Source organism: Ascaphus truei, chromosome 8 (assembly GCF_040206685.1).
Source record: "Ascaphus truei isolate aAscTru1 chromosome 8, aAscTru1.hap1, whole genome shotgun sequence".
NCBI lineage: Eukaryota > Metazoa > Chordata > Amphibia > Anura > Ascaphidae > Ascaphus > Ascaphus truei.
The window spans coordinates 39,772,191-39,789,280 of record NC_134490.1 but is presented as its reverse complement, the minus strand read 5'-3'; the positions used below and the strand labels follow the sequence as shown (position 1 = coordinate 39,789,280).

Below are 17,090 nucleotides of genomic sequence, written 5' to 3'. Positions count from 1 at the left end.
CGTTGACATCAGGAATTCTCCATCTCCCATCAATGGTGTTTGCTTGTCGTCGTCCTTTGTGGTCTGGAACGCTGTGCACCCTAAGTCATTGGTGCATTCCTCTTGCAAGAGAACGTTTCCACGTATTTTGGTGATACGCCTTTGTATCTCTTTGTTGACTGCCCTCAAGAGGTTGTTCTCTCCTTGGACATGACGAAAAACAGTCTCTTTTGCCCTAGTAAATCCCTTAATGAGATTTCTCTGAGATTGTCTTTTTTTAGACGTGTGAGAGGACAGTCTTTTTGACACTGTGTCTTCACCTGTAGGGCGCAATCTTTTGCGGTTATGCCAGCCGTGACAGCTGGCTGCTTTATCGCTGGATACTCTGTGGAGAGGAACGACTGTACGTCCTAGCTGTGCCATTGCTCGCGAGAGGATCGTCCGATTGTTTATTGTTTTTTGGATGACCCCTTTGTCGGTCACCTTTGGGAGGTTACTTTCTTCCTTCAGTGGAGTCGACTCGTCATCCTTGGTTATCTGAACCGCTAAGCATCCTAGGCCATTATCACATCCCCCCCGATGCAAGGATGTTTTTATTGACCTCAGGGCTATGACTTTGTCTTTTCTCTTAACTTGGCCCTTCGGTCACTTGGAGATGGTCAAGACATGGTTCAGAGAGAGATGTGTGTCCACATTCTGTTACTACCGTTCTGCGGGCGTCAACATAGTCTTGCCCGTGCTCTTTGTCGGTGCACGCGTTGCCCACTATCACCCATCCTAGGTCAAGTCTTTGGGCGTATGGCGCGTTGTGGGGTCCGTTATGCTGTTTACGGACTTTATGTACCCTCATGATGTCCCTGCCGAGCAGCAGCAAAATCTTGGCGCCTTGTTCTATCGGCAGGATGTAGTTGGCTATTCCCTTGAGGTGCGGGTAATGGCGTGCCATGTCTGGTGTGGGAATCTCGTCCCTGTTTGTGGCCATGTGGCTGCACTTGATGAGTGTGGGAAGGGGCATGTTCGCTTTGCCGTCTATTGAGCATATGGTGTAGCCATTCACTCTTCTCCCTGTGGTCTCTATTTGCCCTGCGCACGTTCTGAGAGTGTAAGGAGAAGCACCGTCTTGTATGTTAAACATGTCGAAGAACTCTGACCTGACCAGCGATCGGTTGCTCTGGTCGTCGAGGATTGCGTACATCCGAATAGCCTACCCAGGTTGTCCCTGGGGGTGCACTGCGACAAGGCATATTTTGGAGCAGGACATTTTGTCACCTTCTTTTCCGCAAACCTCAGTGCGCTGAGATGTGACGGATGTTGACTCTCCTTCTTCTTTCTCCCCGCCATGCTCCACTACGGAGGATGGGTTGTTGAGTTGGTGGAGTGTCAGCGCCTCTGGGTGTAACGATGTCACGTGCTTGTCACTTTCGCACACTGTGCATTTGATCTCTTCTTTACAGTCCCTGGCTAGGTGAGTCGTGGAACCGCAGCACCTGAAGCAAACTCTGAATTCTCCAAGCAACCTCTTGCGTTCCTCTAGGGACTTCATCCTGAACCCAAAGCACTTGTTGAGTGGGTGTGGCTTCTTGTGTATGGGACATTCCCTGTTTGGGTCCCTTGGTTCCTCGCCTCCGGCGACCGACTGATCGGGAGTAGTTTGGGTCATGGAAGGCACGTCCGTCCTGTGGACCGAGATGGGTGTTTGGGTGTTACCATATCTCGTCACTGGTCTCTCGTTCCTCAGGCTGCTTGCACTGTATGTGGTTTGCGCACCCAAGATGAAACTGGGATCATTCCTTGTCCTTGCCACTTCGCGGATGAAGCTCAAGAAGAATGAGAATGGGGGGGAAGGCGACTTGATTCTCCCTTTTGTATCTGGAGCCTTGTGAGATCCATCTTTCTTGGAGGTTGTAGGGTAGCTTCTCCAAGATGGATCTCACTCCACGAGCTGAGTCCAAGACGTTGAGACCTGTTAAGGAGTGGTCTTTCCTTGCAACCTCCAGCTCTTGCAGCAGGTCCCCGAGCTCTCGTAACTTCGAGTAGTCTTTAGTTGTGATCTTGGGAAAGCTGTCGACTCTTTTGAAGAGTGAATCCTCGACTGCTTCGGGGCTACCGTAGCACTCTTCTAGCCTTTCCCACACTAAGTCAAGACCTACTTGGGGTTGGCTCGCTTTTGCCGCCCGAAGTCTCTTCGCGTGCTCCCTGGATTCGTTCCCCAGGAGCTTGAATAGCAGGTTGAGCTCTTCCCTTGCTGAGGAGTCCAAGCTGTGGATTGCATCTTTGAACGTGAACTTCCACGTCCGGTAGTTGTCAGGGCGGTCGTCGAAGCTGATGAGCCCTGCTTGCACCAGGTCACGCCGGATCATGTACTTGGCTATGTCTGTCAGGCCTGAAGCATCGGCGTGTTTGTCCCGTTCTGAGGTAGTTGCTGGGAGGGTCCGTGCGGTCGCCTCCTCCTTGGCATGGACGCGTGGTGACTGCTGGTCAGTGTGAGGGGCTGTGTTCTCCCGTGTGGGTGTACCTGGATTGCGAGCCTGTTGTGGTGCATCCGTGTGCGCGCTGGCGTGTGGATCACTGTTGCGGCTGTAGCTGTCCCAGGCAGCATGTACCATTGAAGGTACAGCGTCTTCTCCTCGTGGACCTAGCAAGTCTTCAGTGTCTGTGGAGTCACTCCCTCCGTGTTGAGATGGTGCGCTGGTGTTTACACTGAAGAGGCTCCTTACGTAGTCTTCAGTGCGTTGGGCTGGATCCTCTGAGGCTATCCGTCTGTACGGTTGCTCCCCGCCGCAGCTGCTTCTAGGACTTCAGCTTGGGCTATGGCGGCGGCGGCTTCCTTCTCTTGATTTAGGGCCTCTAGGTTGACGTCCACCTCTGCCCTTTTCCGTGCAGCGGTGGCAGTGGCTGCAGCGGTAGTGGCTGTCTGCTCCTCCTCTTCTAAGCGGGCCCTTTCTAGTTTCATGACTGCCTCTTTCTGAGCGTATGCGGCCCTGGCGCGTGCGGCCTCTGCGGTGGCTCGCGCCTTGGTGGCGTTTGCACTTGCGCTTGACGCGTGAGATTGCGCTGATCTTGCTGACCTTGATGAGTGTCTGGATGTGCTTGAGCGCTGCTATGCGGTCTCCAGGAGGAGCTCTTTTCTATCGCTTTGGGCGTCTGCGATGGCGGTCTGCACAATGCCATCGCGTCCAGGTCAATCGCCTTTTGCAGGTCGCGTTCCCGCGTGCTGTCTTCTGTGTTAGTTCTTGTCAGATAGGTGAAATATGCTTGTGACAGCGTTACGTAACGTCTATGGCTTGACTTAATCTGAGTAATAGCTTGTTTGATCTGGGTTTCTTGATTGCTAGCACTTGCGACATTACTTATTTCACGATCAGTGTCCTCCCAGGCCTTCTCTAATTTTTCGCGGTGTACGTCAATGTCAGCCTCATATTTTTCGCAGCCCTTTTGTGTCAGTGTGCCTGTCCGTTTGGGCCTTGCGTACGCCTGCGCCTGTTGCGGTTGTGCGGCGGTCTCTGTGTCTGTGTGGTCACTCTCCTGCGTGATATCTGGTGAGGCTCTGAATGGCTCTGCCATGCTGTAGGTGTGTGTAGGCCTTTAGCCAGTGCGTGTGGCGTGCGGTCTTTTACCTGTGTCAGCGATGGGCGACGGTCTCAGATGAAGCCGAGCGGTGTCCTGCAGCGTTCAGCGTAGGGGTAGCTGTACTCACAGGTGTCCGGTGGCTCTGCCGGTGTCCTGGCAGGTGTCCGGTGGCGTGGCCCTTGGTGGCGCTGGCCGTGGGGACGTGCAGGGGGTGGACTCAAAAAGACAGAGAAGGCAATCAAGGCTCTGTGTGTAAGGTGCACTGTCTGTCTGCAAAGCTGCTGCCTTAGGTGCAGGGTAGGTGCTGGCTGTGTCCAGTGTAAATCTGTTTGCTTATCTGTAAGGTGCAGGCTGTGTGCAGTTTGCTGTATAAAGCTTGCTGCCCTTTCTGCCAGAGTAAAGCTGCTGCTTGTCCTGGGGTGCAGAGACTATTCTGTATAGCATAAAGTCTATGAGTAGTAGCTCCTGTGTGATTCCCTAACACACGGTCTTTGTTTTACTATCCCGGAACCAGGGTCACGAATGGTGTATGAATGATTCCAGTTAGCTTAACTCGTGTCTCACCTCTTCCAAAGCACAAACAAGTCCTTTTCTCTTTCTTAATTTTAATGAGGGAAAATCACAGGGAGAAAGGTGCTTGTAGATGTAATGTTGGTAGAGAATGCTTCTCTGTCTGAAGTGCAGTGTATTGATGAGACAGTGTAAAACAAAAAGGCCTTGCTGGGGTAAATAGCAGGCAGTTACTCACTCAGAGTCCAGGGTGAAAATGAAGTGAGGAGCAAGGGTCACACTAGATGGGAAGTGAGACTATACTAACTGTCAGCAAGGACAGGGGGGAAATGGGAACACCCATTACCTAGGAGGACTGGAGAGGCTGCAGTAGCAGCTCACTGATTACATGCCCAGAGGCAAGAAATGCAACATTGTTGCATATGACACAGGCACAGTATGTGTGTGCAGACTCCATGCAGCTGAAAATGAGAACTGGCAGGCAGAAGCTGCAAAGGAGAGAGGGGGGTGAATCAGAAATGCAGTTCTTGTTCCATGACACTCCAGCTCCAGAGAATGACATCTTGTTCTAGCACTTTTCTCTTTGGAATATGTTTCCCTCCTGTACCTTGTCGGATCCCTTTATGTGTTTCAAAGTTTTGATCATATCCCTCCTCCCCCTTCTATCCCCCAAGCTGAACATATAAAGGTCCTGTAGTCTTTTCTGATAGAATTGATGCTGTAGACCAGGGGGGCGCAAACTTTTTTCCCTGCGCCCCCCTACCGGCGGTCCCCTCTCTTCCGCGCCCCCCCTAACCACCAATGACCCGCCCTCCGGCGTCATGACATCACGTTGCCATAGCAACGTGACGTCGCCGCGTTGCCATGGCGACGCAAGAAGGAAGCTGCCGGAGTCACGGGTAAGTATGGTTTACAGAGGCCCTGCAGCTCCCCTGGCACTTAATTTAAGTGCCTTCGGGAAGTGCGCGGGGCCTCTGTAAACCCCGCGCCCCCCACCGGCAGTCTCGCGCCCCCCCTGGGGGTCGCTCCCCACAGTTTGCGCACCGCTGCTGTAGACCACCGGTGCGCAAAAATGGGGGATGCGGGCGCTTGCAGAGGCAGCGCGCTCTTCCCCGAGGCATTAAAATTAAATGCCGGGGGATCGCGTGAGGCCTCTACAAAAAACTTACCGGGGATCAGACGCGTTGGTGTGACGCGTCGCCATGGCAACGTGGCGTCATGCGGAGTGAAGTCACGCAGCCGTCTCCATGGTAACTGGGTCACATCACGTGACTTTGACGCCGCAGAGCGAGGTGAGGGGTGCGCGAAAGTGAGGGGGAGCAGGCAAGGGGGTGCAGCTCCAAAATTTTGCGCTCCCCTGCTGTAGACAGTGGCAGATTTTCAAATCCGCCGCCCCTAAGCACTTAGCTGTTGCGGCCGCCTCCTTGTTGCCGGCCCCCTTCTCTTTCTGAACCACAGCGTCAAATGACGCCGCCGACATTTGCCAACGCAACATTGCACGGCGTAGCGTTGCCATGGTAACGTGACGGCATGACGTAAGTTTATGCTGTGATGTCACGTTGCCATGGCAACGAGACCCCATGTGTCGTCATGTTGGTGATGTCCCCGGCCTCATTTGACACTGCGGATCATTGGGAGGAGGGTGGCAGGTAAGGAGGCAGCCGCAGCTGCTAAGTGACTTCCTAACAGGCCCGATAGGCCCGAGAGCGCAGCAAAGGTATATGGGGGCGGACATTGTTGCCGCCCCAAAATGTTGCCACCCCAGGCCAAATGGGCAATCCACCACTGGCTGTAGATCATGCTCTTAATAGCCCTTTTTTGAGCAATCGTCAATTTATTCATGTGCCTCCGGAGATATTGTCTCCAGAACTGAACACCGTACTCCAGGTCTCACCAATGCTCTATAAACTTACATCAAACCCCCCCCTCCCCCCCCTATCTCTTTCTGCTGCTAACACCAGTCCCTATACATCCTAACACCCAGTGCTGGCTTTCCGCATAGCTTTGTTACATTACTCGCCTGCTGAAATAATGACTCCCAGGTCTCTCTCCTCTGCAGTAGTTGACATTATAGTGCTAGTAATCCTGTTTTCTGCCTTCGGATTATTGTGACCCAAGTGCATTGTTTCTACTTTTTGGCATTAAAATGCAGTTTCTGCACTACTGCCCATTCCTCCAATCTACCTACATCATTAGTCGCTGTGTTTACCCCCCATGGAGTGTCAACCCTGATGCAGATCTGTCACCTGCAAAAAGGCCAACCCTCCCTTCCAAAGCATCTGTAATGTCGCTAATACAGATATTAAAGAGCACCAGTCCCAGGACAGATCGCTGAGCTTCTATCTTGGGTACCTTCCCCTCGTCTGAATGAGCTTTCTTTACCACATCTCTCTGTCTATCCTTTAACCAATGTCATCCATTCTACCACCTTAGGCCGCGCTTATAGTGCTGGCAACGCGACCGATGATGTCAGCCACTAGCGAAAGTTAAACTTTAGTTTTAAACGACGTCGCTGGCGACAAAGTCAGTGATGTCACGAGGGGGGCAGGCAGTGCTCTGATTGGTTTAGAGACAGTCATATGTGGCGACTGTCTCTAAAAATCAAATTTACCCGTCTTCAAAATTTTTGGTTGCTCCGTCGTCATCGCGCTTACTATAAGCGCTTGCGACGGAGTCAATGGATTTGTTTTGGAGAGACGTCGCATCGCCGTCGCCAGGCACTATAAGCGCGGCCTTAGAGTCCAATCCCAAGCATTGCAACTTGTTTATCAGTCTTCTATGTTTATTTATTTATTTATAAAATATTTTACCAGGAAGTAATACATTGAGAGTTACCTCTCGTTTTTCAAGTATGTGGGCAGTTAGGAACAAATTATAAAGAGTGCTTAAAAATAATAGAGAGCTAGGAGCAATAGCACCAAGTCAGCCCAGTTTCTCTTTATTATACAAAATAATTAGCTTCAGTAGATCTAAAGTAATTATTCCTTACTTCCTACCTCCCTATCTTCTGTGTATCTCCACTATTCTCAAACACTCTGACTGTATTTTCTCTACCATCTTTGCTGGGAGTCTGTTCCATGCATCAACTACAGTTTCAGCATGCACCCTCCAAGTCTCCCTCCCTACCAGCTTCAAAACCTGAACCCCCTCCACCCCCCCCCCCTCTCTCCCCCCAACCCCCCCATAATCATAGATTTTCTTTCATTCTGAAAGGTGGCCCTCTCCTGCACCTAACTGACGGGATTCATAACACAAGTCTGTGTTTACGAGTCCATGAGCTCTAGCCTCTATTACTGGCTACAAGCCACTTGCTTATAGAAGACTGCTATATTCTCCAGTGGGAGGTATTGATTCTGGACACTGCGTATTAAGTCAGCTGCTAGCTACAGGAATTAAATTCTAGGATAATTGGTATGGAGACTCTGTCTCACTGTTACTGGGGGGACAGCAATACAATGCAGGCATCTATGGTAAGGAAAAACCCACGATATACAATATTATAGACCTGATTGAAGGTAATCATTGGGAGAAACTCTGAGCTTGCAATAGAATGTGTAATGTGCATAGGTAATAGGTAATAAGTTCAGTGGAGATATCACCAGAGAGGGGTTAACCTGAGTGAGAAACGTGTGTTGATTAGTGTGTTTTATTATAATGAATTTAATTTGGATCAGCGTTCGTTGTATGAAGTTAATGATGGTGTCTCTGCTTCTCACTGCTAGGTGCCTGGGAAGATGGTAGCGCTTCTGTTAGAATGATGCCCAGTATAATGGCATCATGCTGGCCCTACATCTTGGTTCTCCACCTTATACTGCTATATCCAGACCGAACAGCATTGGGATGCCCTGCCCGCTGTGACTGCGTCCCCCAGCTCCGGTCGGTTGTCTGCCACCGCAAACGTCTCTCCTCCATCCCAGAGGGCATCCCCTCCGAGACCAGGCTCCTGGACCTCAGCAAGAACCGCATCCGGTGCCTGAACCCTGGTGACCTATCTCCATACCCGCAGCTGGAGGAGGTGGACCTCAGCGAAAACATAATCTCCATCATTGAGCCAGGGGCTTTCGCCAACCTCTTCTACCTGCAGACCCTTAAGCTGAAGGGGAACCAGTTGAAGCTTCTGCCCACTGGGGCCTTCACCAAACTCAGCAACCTGACTCTCCTGGACATCAGCGAAAACAAGATTGTTATCCTACTGGACTTCATGTTCCAGGACTTGCGGAATTTAAAGAGTCTGGAGGTTGGTGACAATGACCTGCTGTACATTTCACAGAAGGCCTTTTCTGGCCTGGTGGGGCTGGAACAGCTGACAATCGAAAAGTGCAACCTGACCTCAATCTCTGCCGAGTCGCTGTCTTACCTGCATGGCCTGGAGGTCTTGAGGCTCCGTCACTTGGGTATCACCTCCCTGGAGGAGCAGAACTTTCAAAGGCTCTATAACCTCAGGGAGCTGGAGCTGGAAAGCTGGCCGTTCCTGGAAGATGTCTGCCCTACAGCCTTTCAGGGTCTGAACCTCACTTCCCTTTCAGTCACATACACCAATCTCACCTTGGTACCCACGGCAGCCCTCAGGAGCCTGGTGTATCTGGAGTACCTGAATCTTTCCTACAACCCCATCCGTGTCATCCAGCGAGGCTGCTTCAGGGACCTTGTCAGGCTCCGGGAGCTCCACATGGTGGGGGCATCTCTGACATTGATTGATTCCCAGGCATTTTACGGGCTGCGGCAGATCCGCCTCCTCAATGTCTCCAACAATCTCCTGTCCACTCTGGAGGAGGGTGCCTTCCAGTCAGTAAACACTCTGGAGACACTGAGGGTGGACGCGAACCCTCTAGCATGTGACTGCCGTCTACTGTGGATCCTGCAACGCAGGAAGACCCTCAACTTTGATGACCACCAGCCCGTTTGCGCCTCCCCAGTTGAGATACAGGGAAACGCCCTGCGTGACTTCCCGGACTCCATACTCTTTGAGTACTTCACCTGCCAAAAGCCCAAAATAAGGGACAGAAAGCTTCAGCACATCACGGCCCATGAGGGGCAGCCAGTGTCGTTCCACTGCCGGGCTGATGGGGAGCCTGCTCCCATCATTGCCTGGGTCTCCCCTCAGCGAAGGATGATCACCAGCAGAAGCATGGGGAGATCTACGGTCCTACCAGAGGGGACCTTGGAAATCCGATATGCCCAGGTGCAAGACAGCGGCACTTACATCTGCATTGCCAGCAATGCCGGAGGCAATGACACCTACTTTGCTACCTTAACTGTCAAGGGGGATGGTTCCCCTTACTCCAACCGGACTCTGTACCTTGCAGAATACAATGACACCATCCACAATGACACACACGTTTTCCTGAAGTTCACCCTGGACCTCAAGACCATCTTGGTGTCAACAGCCATGGGCTGCATCACTTTCCTGGGGGTTGTTCTTTTCTGCTTCCTCCTCCTCTTCGTCTGGAGCAGAGGGAGGGGGCAGCACAAGAACAACTTCTCAGTGGAGTACTCTTTCCGTAAGGTCGACGGCCCTGCCTCTGCCGCTGGCCAGGGTGGGGCCAGGAAGTTCAACATGAAGATGATATGATAGTGGGTAAAGGGATGAAGTTACAGTGGCTTAAAGACTGTGGTTCCTCACTAAATGTAGTGGGTTGGAGGGAATGCCTCATGTATGGACTATCAAAGCATTCTCAAGACCAGAAACCCTGACATCATTATTCTTCCATTCCTATCAACCACAAGGGCTATGGATGGGCTCTTGTAGAGTGGGTTCCCCTGACCAGCTCTCATCTTAATCCCACCACTTTGACAGGGCCATGTTAGGTAGCTACGGAAAATTCACCATACCAGAAGCCCAGTGCCCCATCCCTACCAGAAGGTGGTCTAAGAAGCTATTAGACAAGGACTAGGTGCTTCAAACTATTTAAATTATTTTTCGTTGGGCATGGTCAAATGAAACACAGACTTTAGCCTTTAGACACGTAATTATTGAAGGTTCCTGGAAGGTGGAGCAGTTTTTCTAGGCACTTTGAGCGATGAAGCTCTAAAGTGATGTCAATAAAAAGAACATTAAGGTGAAAGAGTGTTATAAACATCAGTCACAAAAGCTTGACACAGGGTGCTAAATGTATCTAGGAAATTCTAATATACTAAAGTAATAGTAGTCCATAAGGAAAACACTCAGGGTATATATAGGGACCATCTCTAGCAACAGCTCCTGTTTTATGAAGGGGGATCTTTTCAGTGTCAGCATGGGATATCATGGGAAACAGATTGTAGGATCCCACTATAGGACATAACAGACAAAAACACGTATAATGGGGCTCAAATACATACATACACAGGATCATACATGCACATGTACATACATGTACTTCAGTATATATACATACATACACTGATTGAGACAGTCTGCTATTGTCTGATACACACATACATGCACTGATATTTACACAGTGCAGATGGCCTCAGATACACACATACATATACTGATACACACAAAGCAGACTGCCTCAGAAACATCCACATTCATACACCCATACATACACAGCAGACTTATTGAGATACACACATGCATACACTGATACACACAGAGCAAACTTAGTGAGATACACACAAGGGTCGGCCTTAGGGCAAGGTGAGCAAGGCGTTTGTCTTGAGCCCAAGCCTTCGAGGGTCCCGCGCTCCCTCCTCCTGTCGACATTGAGACCCAACTTCCACCCGAATGGAGGAGGAAGCTGGAGGAAAGAGCTGGGGATTCCCCGGACAGGCGCAGGACCACACCCCACCCAAGGTAAGAGTGTCACGTGTATGGTGTGTGAGGGGGTCTTACCTTCTCCGGAGTGGCTCTCCAGTTCCAGCATTACGTCAAATGGTGAAGCGTTTCCATGACAACGGGATGTCACATGGTGCTGTGGTGTCATGACGCCATAATGCTGCAGGGGGAGGGCCGCTCTTCAGTGTAAGTACCCCCACTACTTCCCCCGGAGGGGCCCCACTGCCAGCGTGCCGCCATGGACCCCGCAAAAACTAAGGCCGACCCTGAGCAGGCGGTCTCTCCCTGCAGCCGCACTCACACACACAGTGCCACTAGAAATTCAGCCAATCTCCCAAGATTACAGTACCTAAGGTTTTCAGGAGTCTCTGGGTCATTCCTGGGAGACTTGGCCAGTCCCAACCTGGACCTGTTCTAAACAGTGATGATTAGAAGTCTAGTTTGTAGCTTGGTGGTAGACAACGAGCAGCAAAAATCTGAAAATACATTCTTGTAGGAATCTCCTAACATATAAGGTACTAACGAAGTATCTCCAGAAAGCACTTTCTATTAAAATACACAGCTTTAGAAAATACTCATTGTATGCAAAGTATAAAAGCACATTACTCCTGAGCCTGAGCATAGGGACCACTTAGTGTAAAAGGTACTCATGGAACCTTGGATAACGTTAGAAAGGGACTATCAACTTTGAGTTGATCGTACTGCATTGTACACTGCCTACAAAAATAATTAAGATACATTTCAAATTCCATTGGGGATTGTGGCCATTTGCCGTGCAATCCGGAGCTTTTAAAGCAATAAGGCACTTGTGAGTTGAGTTATCACCAGGGTGATATACATACAAAAAAAAATCTAATTTTTCCTTCTGCCATGATGCCAACACATCTTAAAAAATGGATCAAGGAGTTGAGATGGATCCACGCAGAAGACATGGGGGGGGGGGCCTCTTTGTGTAAACTTTGGTTTAACTCTGTCACTGCCAGTACTGTTGAGATTAAAACTAGTTAGGGTGAGCTTTTTGTTTGTGACTATGCATTGAAAAATGCAGAGGCATTTTTAACCCTATTACTGCCAGTGGGGTATGCAATGCAACTGCAATGTATACTGCATGCAGAAACAGGATGCATCGCTAGCTTCTCCGGCAGACAATCGGGCAGAGGGCATCATTCCGGTTGTGTGCGTCTTGTCCCAAAATCGTTTGTCTTGGGGGGGGGAGTTTTTGGGGGGGAAGGGGAGTTTTTCATAACGGGTTTTACTTCTTGTCTTCCTGAAATAAAGAGATGTACTTAGTAAATCATTCTGTGAAGTCCATAACTCACCCACACGTGCTGAACATTTCAACTTAAGCAACATATTTAAGAGGGAGCCTCATAAAAGTCTATAAGAACAAATAATTTCTTGTAGAGGGGGACCCCATGAAAGTCTATGGGGACAAATAATTTCTTGCACAGGAGATCCCATGAAAGTCTAGGGGAACAAATCATTTATTGTAGAGGGATTGTATGAACGTTTATGTAAACAAATACATTCATGTAGAGGGAAATCCCATAAAAGTCTATGGTGAACAATGACACTTAGGCCCAGATCCACAATTGGGGTGGTACTCAGCTTCATATGAATAGAAGTAAAAGTGTTCTAAAGTTTAGCACCCTTTTGTGAACCTGGTCCTTAATTGGAACTAAGGAATGTGGCAGATCATTTCCTAATTCTCTCTGTACCACTGGAAGACTGTAACAACTTCCCGAATTCTCTCTGTGCTGGGACAATTATATGTCACTCTATCTGTAAAACTCATGGGTGGGATTCACAGAGCTCCAACAGCAGGTATCAGAGCTTGAGCAGCGCTAACTTCCATTCAAGTCAATAGCAGTTTACGCAGATCGAGCTTCGATAGCCTGCTGTTGAAACTTTGTGAACCCCCCCCCCCGCAACATGGACTTCATTGAAGTATTAACATACAAAACATATTATACTTTGCTGTGTGTGAGCTTCTGAAGACGCGCATGTTTAATACATATTAACACAGCTTTTTTACAAGGACGCCAATGCTAATTATGTACATATCAACAACTGGATCATCTGATTTTTACTGTATGCAAACGTTTGAGATGCAGTCCCTCCTAGGACCAAACTGACATTAACATACAGGTGAATTGTTGATCCACACATACTACTTACCAGGTAAAGTCTAAATTATGCTGACCCCAAAGATAATAGAAACATACTTTTCTTTAAGGGGGATTTCTAAGAAAGCTGATCTTTTTTCCCGGTGTGGGACTGCCGCTTTAAAAACACCGTTTTAATAACAGACACTGTAAAACTGAAATGATTAAATTCCCTATGCATCTCAGAAACAGGATTTCTAGGTCACAAATGTTCTGTGCGCTGGTTAAAACATATTTTGTTTAACACCTAAAAGAGGGGTGGTAAAATCCCGGGCTCCTAAAATTAGCCCCTGGCACCTGTGCTCAGCGGCGCAACCAACAACGGTGCTCTCCAGCTTCCATGCCCGAGGATGGTTTGTGGGCACACTGACCGGAAGCAGCGATGACTGACAGATAAATCATACGCCACGATGCGTAGTGTTCCAGAACAGAGTGGACGGCAGAGGTGCGTGAGGGCGGGAGTGATCCAAGAATCTGCCAGCCCCTGCTCTCATATCACATTGTGGCAGAGGGAGGTAGGTGTGTGTGTGTGTGTGTTTGTGTGTCACTGTTACATACTGATACACACTGACACACACTCCGATGGGTGGGAGCTGGAATGCAACGCCCACCCCATCCCTGCCACTTACGCAGGCTCCTAAAAATTCTGTCTGGCTCCTAAATCATTTATATTTGTGTCCACCCCTGCAATAATATGCTGCATAGCTATGTCCCTTCAATAGCAATAGGGTCAATGTCATTGTTTCAGACATTTCATCTCATGTCCACCCTTCCCTTGTGTCCTGGAACATGATTGTATATTTCATTGTATTTTTTCTACTCTCAGGCTGCCAGCTCTCCCCAGTGAAAGTTGCATGTTTCCCTGTTCTGAAGCAGTCAGTGCTGCTGTGTAGTTGCAACATTGTTGCTATAATACAGCCTTTCCACAAGCCACAAGCCAGTTGCCTTGGCAACCTCTCTGCTCATAGCTTGAGTTGGTTTAGCCCTCTCCCCCTGCCTTTTTCTTTTTATTAGTATGCCCCTTTGGCTAGTTCCTGTCTGGAAAGGAAAGTGTGCTTTATTCTCATCATCAGCAGACACAGTGAGTAGATGCATCTTCCACTGCTCCCTTAGAAAGGGATTCCTTTTTATCATCCCCTCACAAGAGCCACTTCCTACCACAAAAACTGCATGCAAGTGCTTTTATATTTCTGTAGCCCCTTTACCCCCACCCTAAGTGAGATCTGGTCTGCTACTAGTGTCTTTCGTGCGAGATGGTGCATACCTGTGACATAACAGGAGGGCTGAGTTCCTCGATTATCAGAAAAGGTTTACAGGGTAGCTTGTTGGTTGGCAGCGCCTCCAGTCAGCGAGGATCCTGTGGTAGTAGGATGGTCCATGCTGGCACCTTTTCATATCCCAAGACAGTGAATCACACTTGCACATGGTTCCATAGTGTTTATTGCAGTAGTAGTTGTTACAACAGGCACACCCTTTCTTGCTTCCCCTAGAAGGTTACTTTAAAGCTTGAGACCCATAAAAGTTTCCTTCTGTATGGTGCTCCTCCTGCATCCCCTTGTGGGATACAGGGAAGTTGTTGCTCACTCCACAGGGGGAGAAAAGAGACACACCCACTTTTGGGAGAGAGCCAGTATATATACTCTGGGGTTGGGCTTGTAACCCTGCCCCATAACAGAGCAGGTCTGATACTGACAGGTGTCATATCTACACATATGACCCAGTGAGTACCTCCCCCAGGCTGACACTCTGACTGTTGCTAGGCCCGCCCTTAGATACAGTAAGTGTATCCAAGGCTGCAATAGCACACTAGGCCTTCTGGAGGAATTAACCCATCCACTGCCTGTACCTAAAAGGACTTACACCTGTAGGGTCCAGGGAAATAAGTAGCGGAAGGAGGCTAGGCTACATTTCTGTTGACACCATCCAATAAAGTTGAGGAAAATAGAAGGACTTTGTGTGCTTTTAAAGGGGATGAGTTTAAACTACATGGACCTAATCACAGGCTACAGTGGGCTTGGTCCAGAATACCTTGTCTCTGTTGTAACTAAAGACTTTTCTGAAGCATGTGGTATATAAAGAATTATCTCTCTATATAAATATGCGGTTTGTCGACTGAATTATTTTTGTGACAGATGAAACAATGGATTTAATGGGAGGACATACAGTATAACAACGGGGCTGGGTGTAGAGGTCACCTTCAAACACTGGACGAGTTTAATGAAAGGGGCAGGGCACATTTGGGATCAGCACATAGTGCTATACTTACATAAAAGAGCCTAGTAAAAGCAGTATATGTATTGTATAGAAAAATGATTCAAATATATCACTGCCGACATGAGAAACTAAAAATATACAGTACGTTTTAAAAACGTATTAATGTAGCACTAAATTCTAGGCACTTATTCTATAAGGTCAGACCCTCCTAAGACCAAACTGAACTAATGGCAGTGGCAGGTTTAATGAGTTGCATTTAGCTGACTGACACTGTTTTAAACACACCAGACAAGTATAATTATTTTGAAATTACATTTTAAACTTTTAATGTCTCCATAGTAATCAGATGCTTAGAAAAGTTTTTACAATCTTTACCTACTATGTTTCGTGATAAGACTGTTTGGATGCTGTTATATGTACAGGTGAATTTTTCCCTTATGATGTTTTGTTTGCTGCAGTGTAATTACATTTACAGAGATAATGAGGAAGAACAGCGATTTCCAGATAACACCGAATAAGGCGGACAGAGAAACCTACACATTTTACACAATACTGTATACACATAAGTAATAGTTACTTTAGAGAGGATTTCATATTTCCAAGGAAGCTTATTACACGGAGAAGTTGTTAATTATTAATTAAGTATTAATGTGTATATTTATTTTTGCTATGCAACACTGAGCCTTTAACCCTTAACCACAGTTGTAAAAAAATTATGCAATTGCAATAAAAAGCTTCTCTACCAAAACGCCCATAAAAAAATCATTTTAAATCATTACAAAAAACTTGTATTATCATTTAGCACAAATGTACTATTAGGATTAAAGCATGTCATAGTTATTTCTATCAGCACACATTTCATAGGTAATGCACAGTATTTTTATATTCATTTGGAATTATTTATTGTGTAATTTCCATCCTCAGATCAGGAAAATAATGCTATCTAACCACTATATTGTATACAGATGTAGCCATGTTCTACAGTACTTCTGGTGGCATAGTTCTGTGCAATATATTTCCTTTCCCAAGTGATAAATCTGCGCCCTCTTTGCATAACTTCCATCCAGGAACAGGGAGCTACTTGCGTAGTCACGCAGAAGTCTAGAGCACGTATTCACAAATACTGCAGGCTGTAACCAACCTCACACTGAGAGACCCAAAAGCTCGAAACAGCTGTCTTTGAGCAGGTTTACTGGCTATGCACTTCTTTAACCCAGACTGGATATATATATATATATATATATATATATATATATATATATATATAATATATATACAATATATATACAGTGTTCGACAAACCTATACATTTGCTCGCCCCGGGCGAGTGGATTTAACCCCCGGGCGAGTAAATATTGGCCCAAGCAGCACACGTTTGGTACTAGGTGGTGAGTAGATTTTTTTGTGTGGCGAGTAGATTTTTTTGGTGATTTGTCAACCACTGTGTGTGTATATATATATATATATATATATATATATATATATATATATATATATATATATATATATAACAGACACAAAAATGAATACCGCATCAACAGCCAATAGATAAATGCATTGTCTAAACCTATCTTTATCAGAAAAATAACTGAAAAGAAATGACAGAAAAATTAACTGCTAGGCGGTGCTAGAGGAATAAAGTAAATATAGAAACACAGAAAAGGAAACCTCTAAAAAGCACTCAGACAAATTATGCAAAATAATAATAATAATTTATTAAATCAAAATATGATGAAAAACAAAAAACAACTGACTGAAACCCTGCCTGACTGACTAAAATAAATTGAAATAGGACAACCCCAAGGAAAACTAGACTACCATATAAAAATAAACCATAATGTGATCAATACCTCAAATAAGGTGACCACCATGGGGACAAAGTACCCATAGTG

At 47.3% G+C, this 17,090-nt stretch overlaps 1 protein-coding gene across 3 annotated transcripts in view; it reads left to right on the top strand.

Moving 5' to 3' along the window:
- Window positions 1–12,022, top strand: part of LINGO3 (leucine rich repeat and Ig domain containing 3) — a 29,534-nt gene extending 17,512 nt beyond the window's left edge. For all 3 annotated transcript variants that reach the window (XM_075611582.1, XM_075611581.1, XM_075611583.1), the window contains exon 2: window positions 7,782–12,022. In XM_075611582.1, the coding sequence (XP_075467697.1) occupies window positions 7,814–9,631 (1,818 nt within the window). In that variant the 5' untranslated portion in view covers window positions 7,782–7,813 and the 3' untranslated portion in view covers window positions 9,632–12,022. The remainder of the gene's footprint in view (window positions 1–7,781) is intronic.
- Window positions 12,023–17,090: the final 5,068 nt, after the last annotated feature.